General features: G+C 36.6%; 1 protein-coding gene across 1 annotated transcript; it reads left to right on the forward strand.

Moving 5' to 3' along the window:
- The first annotated feature begins 7,528 nt into the window (after window positions 1-7,528).
- On the forward strand, window positions 7,529-9,430 carry LOC139848707 (uncharacterized). Its single transcript, XM_071838415.1, has 2 exons — window positions 7,529-8,041; window positions 8,321-9,430. The coding sequence occupies exons 1-2, from the start codon at window positions 7,529-7,531 to the stop codon at window positions 9,428-9,430; spliced, it is 1,623 nt and encodes a 540-aa protein (XP_071694516.1).
- Window positions 9,431-9,648: the final 218 nt, after the last annotated feature.

The raw sequence follows: 9,648 nt of genomic DNA on the forward strand, positions 1-9,648 counted from the left end.
GGAAAACTTGTCTTTGTCTCCCCCCATTCACGTTTTTTTAAAGGGCAAGGAGTACTCCATTTTGATTCATTTTCACTTCCATTTTCTAGCTAAACACACACACTTTCATGAGCCTTAAACCCCTTAACCATCTCAGCTCACAACCATGAAGATCTAGTTCCAAAAACATCACTTAATCATCATAAGAAAACCCTTACAAAAACATTTCAAGAATCCTTCCAAGAACACAAGCTTACTTCCAATCTTTCATCCAACTCCACCACTCTTTTGGTTCTAGGTTTTTACTCCTCTTTTACAGCAATCTTGTCCAAGTAACTTGAGGTAGTAACTTTGTTCATAACCTTATTCGATTCATATATATATAGCTATCTTATTATATGGTATAAAATTTTAACAACAAGAACATAGTTTGAATGATTTCAAACTTGTTTGCAAACTAAATAGATCCTTCTAACTTAACTTTTAAAATACTTCAAGACCTGTAATATATCATAAATATATGCTAACTTAACAAGGTAAAACTTGGTTTTTCAAAGAACACCTTAAAAACTGAATTTACGACGTCGGAGTGCAACCGGGGGCTGTTTTGGGTTGGATAATTAAAAACTATCTTGAACTTTGAATTGGAGGCTTATTTTCTGGAAAATTGATATTTACTATGAATATGATAACACATAAAAATTTCATGATTTAACTCAAAGTATAAGTATTTTTAGAAAAATAATCATTTAAGGTTGTTTATATGATGGAAAATGATTAACTTCATAAGTTTCACCAAAGTTTGACCTATGACCTGTGATTTCGAATACAAACTAAGGTATTTACAGTTCATATTCTTAAAGAGGGACTCGATCCAAGGAAGTGGCAAGTTGAATCAACGAAAACGGAGTTGTAACGAAGAAACTATGACCAAAACAAAATCGGATATCCAAAACTAGTTTAGCCACGAAAATAATTGGAGAAAAATTAAATAAATCACATCTTTCTAAAATAACATGATATTTTATATATATGTACTCATAATTTAATTTTATATATTTCAGGACCACCTGCAAACAATACGAGAAGATTAATCATAAGATCCCATGATTGTACGCAACACGTCATTTGACAACACCGGTACTTTATGTACGCAACACGTCATTTGACAACACCGGTACCGTGGGTCAAGATTAATCCCGACCAATACAAATACGATGGGGTTTTATTTATTTCGATGGGGGTTTTATTTATTAAACACCTAAATATGAACCATTAAAATTGAATTACTAACATCGGACTGCTAACTACGGACTAAGAAATTATTAAAACTATTAAAAGTATAATAAGTATATATATGTGACGATTGTTTAAAATGGAAATATATTGATAAACTATATATGGATAGGTTCGTGATATCAACCGGAGACCAAGTCAAAATATATATATCTTCAAGGCAAAAGTGAGTATATAGTCCCACTTTTAAACTCTAAATATTTCGGGATGAGAATACATGTATTTTATGTTTTACGTTATGGACACAAGTAACTGAAAAATATATTCTACGTTGAGTTGTACCACTGGCATACTTCCCTGTAGCTTGGTAACTACTATTTACAGCGGTATTGTAAACGCGAATCCTGTTGATAGATCTATCGGGCCTGACAACCCCAACCGGACTGGACGACCAGTATTCAACGGTTGCACAGTACTTCGTTTCGTGACTACACTTGGTACGGTGTAGTAAGATTTCATAATAAAGGGAATATGCGACGTGATTAAATGTTAAGTATGGTTATCAAGTGCTCAACCACTTAGAATATTTTTATTAAAATGTTTATATATGAAATCTTGTGGTCTATATATTTATATCGCTGCCGGCATTAAACCTATATCTCACCAACTTTATGTTGACGTTTTAAACATGTCTATTCTCAGGTGATAACTAAAAGCTTCCGCTGCAACATGTTGAATTTAAGCAAGATCTTGAGTATGCATATTTGTGTCAAAAATAAAACTGCATATCGGAGGATTTGTAATGTAAAATATGTTGAAAATCGTATTGTTATCATCACATGTAAAGTTTGTAAGTCTAAGATTATCGCTAAACGATAATCATCTTTATATTGTCTAAAACTTGTATTAAAATAAGAGTTATGGTTTGTAATGTAAAATAAATGCAGTTGTTCTTTTAAAAATGTCGCATATAGATGTCAATACCTCGCAATGAAATCATACATTATCTAACTCGTTCTTATGGTTAAGGACGGGTTATGACATGGTTATGGGGATGCCTTAGGTCAGAAGATCACTTGCATACTCGACCATTCAAAGGGTCGACTTCCAAAAACATACACTATAGTCGACCCCATTTTGGGTCGCCTATAGTTGAATAAAACTTTAGTCAACCAAAAAGAAGGTCGACTATAGTGTATTTGCTTTTCAATTGTATGTACCTGTATGTATGTGTATGTATATTAACATTTATGTATAATGACATTATCATTGTCTGATTACAGGTTTGGTTCGAGGCCAAGGTCACCATTCGAAGCAAGATGTCTCTTATAAGGGAGATTAAGAACAAACTCACTCCGGCTCAGACAAAGATTTTCAGAGAGACGTGTTTCGGTCATTGGTTAGATATAAAGTGTGATGACAATGATCCGGGATACATACATTGCTTATTAATGAATCAGACTGACCGTCCAAAAAAGTTTGTAATCAACGGACGCGAAATATGTGAGGAGCCAGAAGAGCTATGGTTTCGACTTACCCGAGACCATGTCATTAGGTGTGGTAGACGTGAGTTTTGCTTGGTTACCGGGATGCGGTTTGGTCCAGTTACATCTTTTATAGATTGGATAGGTTAAGAGAGGTCGGATTTTGACCACTCGGTTTCATCTCGTGTTTTTATTAAACGACATAGTGGTCAACGTCATCTTTCGAAGTTTCACGACGCCTTTTTTAAAGATGAGCTGAAAGGAACTGACAAGGATAAGGTCATAGTCGCCATTGCGTTGATAATTAACTTATGCTTCCTTGGGAAGCAGTTGCAGGATAGCGTAAACGATGACATGCTTCTTTTATTAGAGGACTTTGAGTTGATGAACAAGTATCCGTGGGGTTCTTTCTTATGGACCAAACTTTACAATAGTTTGCATCACGTGTTAGTACCTTATAAAGAGAGGGTAGCAGATAAAACCCGGAAGGGGGTAATGACATACCATTTGAGCGGCTTCACTTGGGCGTTTAACGTAGTAATCCGTACTTATGAATTTTAAGCAATTAACATGTTTCATATTTAACCAAATTTGGTTTTTGTTTGTAGATGTGGATATGGGAGGCATACAAACACCGAATAGAAGCATATGCTTTCAAGCCAGAAAGTGAAGGCATACCTCGTGGAATCCACTGGAAACGGAAGAAGAAAGTCATGGGCTGGAATGAGTACGTTGAGTTGATGCAACTCCCGGTGAGTATAATTATACCAAAATATGGGCCAAAATATTTATGTATGTGTTATGTTTATATGTATGTGTATATCTATATGTATATGTAACTGTATATGTATGTGTATATGTAACTATATATGTATATGTATATGTATCTGTATTTGTATATGTAACTGTATATGTATCTGTATATGTATATGTAACTGTAACTGTATATGTATATGTACATGTATATTTACATGTATATGTATATGTGTATGACAGGATGATATCCCGGACGAAGAACGACCTCTCAATCGTTTGAGGCCCACTAAGACAGAGGTTAAGTGTGAGTGGTGGGTTGCTAGTGCAAACTATTTCAAGAACCCCGATGCTAAAGTACCGGTGAAGAAAGTTGATGATTCGAAGAAATTTGATGATGAGACGAAGAAGGAGTTGACGGATATGATTAAGAATTTGACAAAGAGATTAGATGACCAGGAAAACAAACATGCCAAGGAGATTAAGGAGATGAGTGATCGGGTTGAGGCTGGCATCCGTGTTACACGTGAGACACTAAAGATAGTGCAGAGTTTATATGTTTCTAGAGGCTACCACAAGACAATGATTTTAAAACTCCATTCTATGATACAAAACCTACAACAGCATATCCGTCAACAAGAGCAGGTAATTTCTTATTATATAATTCATTTAAGCAAGTTGGTAAGTTATATAAACTGTCTAGTGTGCAGATTTGTAGTCGACCCTTCATTGGATCGACTATCACCACGTTTACATTGTAGTCGACCATTATCTAGGTCGACTATAATACATTTATACTATAGTCGACCCATGTCAAGGTCGACTATTTGGATGACTTTCTGATGACTTACTGCTGTGTGTTTCTGTGACAGGATGATGGTGGTTTCATTGGTGGATATGTGTCAGATGTTGAAGTTCAGACAACCAAGAAAGATATGTATGATAATGTGAAGGTTGCTTCACCGGTTTATGTGAGGAGAAGTAAAAGGGACCGTCGGGTTGCACGGGCAAGGATGTCTCCCTTCGTTACACCGTCACAAATGATCAAAAAGGGTGCTAAAAGAAAGCCTGACATGCCAGAGAAAGAAATCCCGATAAAACAACAGAAGACGGGGAGACTGAGTGCCCCGGTAGTGCCTGATAATGTTATTCTAGAAATCATTGACGATTTGATTCATAAGTCTGGAATTATCTATCCCGGCCCGTCCACATTATATCATGATGAAAGGAATCTGGACGGCCCTAAGACACCGGAAGAGATAATGACTCCACATTACGAGTGCTTATCGGTATTTGTTCGGGGCCTATCCGACGGATTTATATTCATCACTGATGAGTTTTGGGAGCGGATCTACAACAAATTTGAAGGCGGTTACTTAGATAACTTTGTAAGTGTTTTATAAACTTATTATTAAAGTGGTCGACATTTAACTCCGCTAACTTGAGATTGACTAAGTGATTGTTAATTTCAGAATATTAATGGTTGGGGATCTATGTTGTTGTGGTGGAGCTACCGTTTAGATCAAATGGATTTTCAGCCACTAAAGGACCGCCAAAGCTGTACGATCATGTCGGTCGACATGATTAACTGGATGAGGATTTTTAAAACGGGTGTAACACTTGACCCGAATTACACCAATCCCAATATTACTTGCTATGCAGACGGATCGAGACTCCCTTTTCCACATTGGTCGAAGTGTCAGAAGGTTAAAATATCAAATACATATACATATACAGTTTAAATATACATTGACATATACATTCAGATTAGAGTTATCTGTATAACTTTATAACGTTAATTGTAGGTCCTATTCCCAACATGTTTGGAAGATGCGGATCACTGGGTGCTTATTGTGCTTGATCTTAAGGACTTCACCGTCGTCATTTACGATAGTTTTGTCAAGCACAAGTCAATTGACCACCGCACTTATTATGTTTCCGAGTTGGGTAAGTGTCTGCCAGAGTTTTTGAGGGCAATTAACTACACTCCTCCACCACACGTCTCGATGCCATCTAAATTTACGTATATCGACTCACCTCAGCAGTCAGGATATTACGGTGACTGTGGTGTATGGGTTTGCATAAACATGGAGCGTGTGTTTTGCCAGCTAACCTACCCATTTGATAAAGATACTGCGAAGGTTGCATTAGAATACAGACATAGGATGGGGAATACATTCTTTAGATCTCGAATCGAAGTACGTAAAAGGTAGATCTAATGTTTGTGTTGGTATTGTATTTTGAACAGGCTCCACTGTAAAAGGTAGCTCTAATGTTTGTGTTGGCATATTAGGTCAGCAGGTTGAACATGCTCCACTGTAATCTTTTGACAGTCACCAAATGACTGGTCGACCACTGGTGTTAAATGTGGTCGACCACTGCTTAAATACACTGTGGTCGACCCTGATGTTGGTCGACCACTTAATAAAAATGACATAGTCGACCACCGTATATGAAGTAGTCGACCACCATGGAAAATGTGGTCGACCCCTGCTTAAATACACTGTGGTCGACCCTGATGTGGGTCGACCACTTAATAAAAATGACATAGTCGACCACCATATATGAAGTAGTCGACCACAGTGGACTTTCATGATTAAAAAGGCAACCTAGGTCCCACATTTAGATAACATTTCTTATACTTATTAGCTACGGATAGGAAATCCACCTTTCATGAATTTAATTGGATAACGTAGATCCTTTTATTCCTGTTATCCATTTGTACTCTATAAGTAATGGGATCCCATAAGTAATTCCCATATTTAATAAACACCATACTTGATCGATATTCAAACACACCAGATTCATATTCACAATAACTTAGTAGTTGAAGTTAACTCTTTGCGCAGTTTGAGGTCATCACTTATTGGTGAGTAATCCCTACTTTTATATGTCTTTACATTTATAGTGATGAGTAAGTTAAAGATATATATTTGTTCGGGAGGTTATTTTGAACATGTCAATAATCATATAGTTTATATGCCACTTAATTGTCCCAGAGTACCTTTGAAACTTACAATCGCGCCAAACAAACCCTTAAATCGTACGCTTTTGTTAAAATATGTGTTAAAAAAAATCGATGTTTCACAAGATTTAGTTATATCTATGAAATACGTTATCGATAACTGTGTCTTGGATATCACTGATGATGAAGATGATTTTAATGATTTTATGAATTTCGCCATCTCAAATCAACCCGTTCACATATATCTAGAAGATATTACGAATTCAATGCATGTTTTAGGTCGAAACCTTACTAATCCTAATGATCAGTTCAACCTACAACAACAATACAATAATCGGTTAAACCTACAACATCCGACCAATTATCAGTTCAACCTACAAAATCCTTACAATAATCAGTACAACCTTAATCATCCATCCAATAATCAGTTCAACCTACCTCAGCAATCCAATCAACAGTTCAACCTACATCATCCATACAATAATCAGTTCAACCGACAACAGTCATCGAGCAATCAGTTTAATCTACAACAGCAACCATCAATCAGTACGACCTAGAACACCAAAGTAACAATCAGTTCAACCTACACCACCCATACACTGATCAGTACAACCAACCACATCCATACACAAATAATTCGAACCTACAAAATCAATCTGTAAATCAGATCAACTTACAAACTCAAACCACGGATGAAATCAACCAACAAATACAATACACCAATTTGTTGAATGATAAACAACCACCGTTTGAAGGTAACGAAGATCATTACATGGTTGACCTACCTACATCTGATCAAAGCGGATCTGAGCATGATGATATGGAAAATGTGAATCCAATCAAACCAACAAAACACCCTTTTTCTAACTACATAGTTGATGAGGATGATGTTCCTGATAGTGATGATGAATATGAAGATGAATACGTCGACTAAACACAAACTTATGACCAGCCAATTAAGTATAATCCCCAACCAGATGATATATTTTGGAACATGCCACCGTTACTGTCGAACACCCAACCCAAAATGAAACCTAGATCAATGACAATATATGAAACCTCAGATCTAGTTAAATTGAATCAGACTTTTTAAAACAAGGAAGATTTTCTTATGCAATTACGTACAAAGTGTGTTACTGAAGGGTTCCATATAAAACCAAAGTACTCAGACAAGTCAAGGTATACAGCTACATGCATATCACCAAATTGTTCATGGCAAATTACTGCTAGGTGTATACAAGATAGCAACAACTTTCAAGTACGGAAGTTGAATGATCTACACACGTGCTCAAATACCCAAATTCTTCCGAACAATAAGCATGCCACCAAGAAGGTCCTAGGTAATATACTGAAAGAGGTGATGAAACAAGAAGGTCATGTCTATCGACCGAATGATATAAGGACTGATATGTCGGCGCGATTTAAAATAAGTCTATCATACCACCAAGCATGGAAAGCCAAATGTTACGCAATTGAGATGTTGAGGAGTAGTCTTGAAGATTCCTATCAAATACTACCTAATTATCTATATAATCTTAGATTGTCTAACCCAGGTAGTGTAACCAACATTCGAACGGACAACAAAGGCAGATTTGTTATGAGTTACATGTCCATTGGTGCAGCGGTATGTTTAATGCTTTCTTTATTTACTTATTAATTTAACTCGTATTTAAAAATAATGTTTCAATACTTTAATATGCAGACACATTCGTTTGTTAACTATGCATGACCAGTAATCATAGTCGATGGGGCTCATTTAAAAAGTCGTTACTTGGGGACTAACTTGATTGCTGTCACTATGGATGCTAATAATGGAATCCTTCCATTAGCCTACGGTATTGGAGCAGGAGAGACCACCGATCATTGGACATAGTTTTTTGGTTATCTAAGAGACTCTCTACAGTCTTCGGGGTGTTGTATTGTTAATCTTACCATTATATCTGACAGGGCACCTGCAATAGCTGCTGGCATATCAAACGTATTTCCAGAAGTATTTCATGCACTATGTGCTAGACATTTGTTGGGAAACCTCAAAAGTGTGTCTAAAAGGGTTAAAAGTTATGAGTGGCACTACTGGAAAATGTGCAAAGCGTATAGAAAATCTAATTTTGATCACCGCTATGGTATACTAGCACGACGTATCCCAGACAGTGCACGTACACTCACTACTGTTGGGTTCAACAGATGGTTTAGACATCATGCAGATCATGTTCGGTATGCTTACCTAACTTCTAATAGTGCAGAGTCAATGAACGCACTGTCAGTTCATGTGAGGAAACTCCCGATTACAATGCTTCTTGAATTCTTTAGAGCTTCAGTTCAACAATGGTTTTGGGAACACCGAAACACTGCCGATGGTTTAATAACCCCTGTCACACCATATGCAGAGCGTATGCTTGGTAAAATAAATCGTAAGTCTATTAGTTGGACTGTCAAACCGATATCACAAGTTAAGTTTGAGGTATTGGATTTGAAAAAAGGCGGTAAAGTCAATCTACAAGATAAAACTTGCACATGTAAACAATGGCAGTTTTCCGGTATACCCTGTGGACATGTAATGGCAGTAGCAAGATATTTTGTCCTACGTAACGTTACTATACACGTTCAGAAGTATTTCCACACTGAAATGTACAAGTCGACATACATGGAAGATATTAACCCGCTAGATCATATTTCTAAATGGATAGATCCAGGACACCTACAAACCGTCCTACCGCCATTGGTTACAAAGCGACAATCGGGTAGACCAAAGAGTACTGCTCGTATACCGTCCCAAGGAGAGGACAAAGACAATTTCAAATCTAAAAGAAAATGCAGTCGTTGCTTGGAATATGGACATACTAGATCAACTTGCACCGCACATTATGATCTTTCTGAAGGTAAACAAAAGTCCAAGTGTAACTCAAAAACAAAGGCAAAGCCGAAGGGGTTGGTAAAGGGCAAGGGTAAAGGAAAACGTGAAGACTCATGCTCAACACAATTTGGCTCCACTTATAATTTGAGTGATGATTAGCTTCTTCTTTATGATTTAAATGTGTTTAACTGCCATGGATGATAGGTATGTGTGTTCGTATGTTTTCTAGCCGTTTAACTGTCGTGTATGTGTTGTGTCTGTAACTTGTGTTATTTGTTGTGTAATCAATAAATGTAGTATGAGATAATATATAATATTTGTTGTTCAAATTAAAGTTTATTTCACTAAATTGGATGGTAGACTACATTGGAACTCAT

Source organism: Rutidosis leptorrhynchoides, chromosome 1, assembly GCF_046630445.1.
Source record: "Rutidosis leptorrhynchoides isolate AG116_Rl617_1_P2 chromosome 1, CSIRO_AGI_Rlap_v1, whole genome shotgun sequence".
Taxonomy (NCBI): domain Eukaryota; kingdom Viridiplantae; phylum Streptophyta; class Magnoliopsida; order Asterales; family Asteraceae; genus Rutidosis; species Rutidosis leptorrhynchoides.

Coding starts and splice junctions, on each gene's coding strand:
- LOC139848707 (XM_071838415.1), top strand. CDS start 7,529: ATGCAATTACGTACAAAGTGTGTTACTGAAGGGTTCCATATAAAACCA. Junction 8,042..8,320: donor ACATGTCCATTGGTGCAGCG/GTATGTTTAATG, acceptor GACTCTCTACAG/TCTTCGGGGTGTTGTATTGT.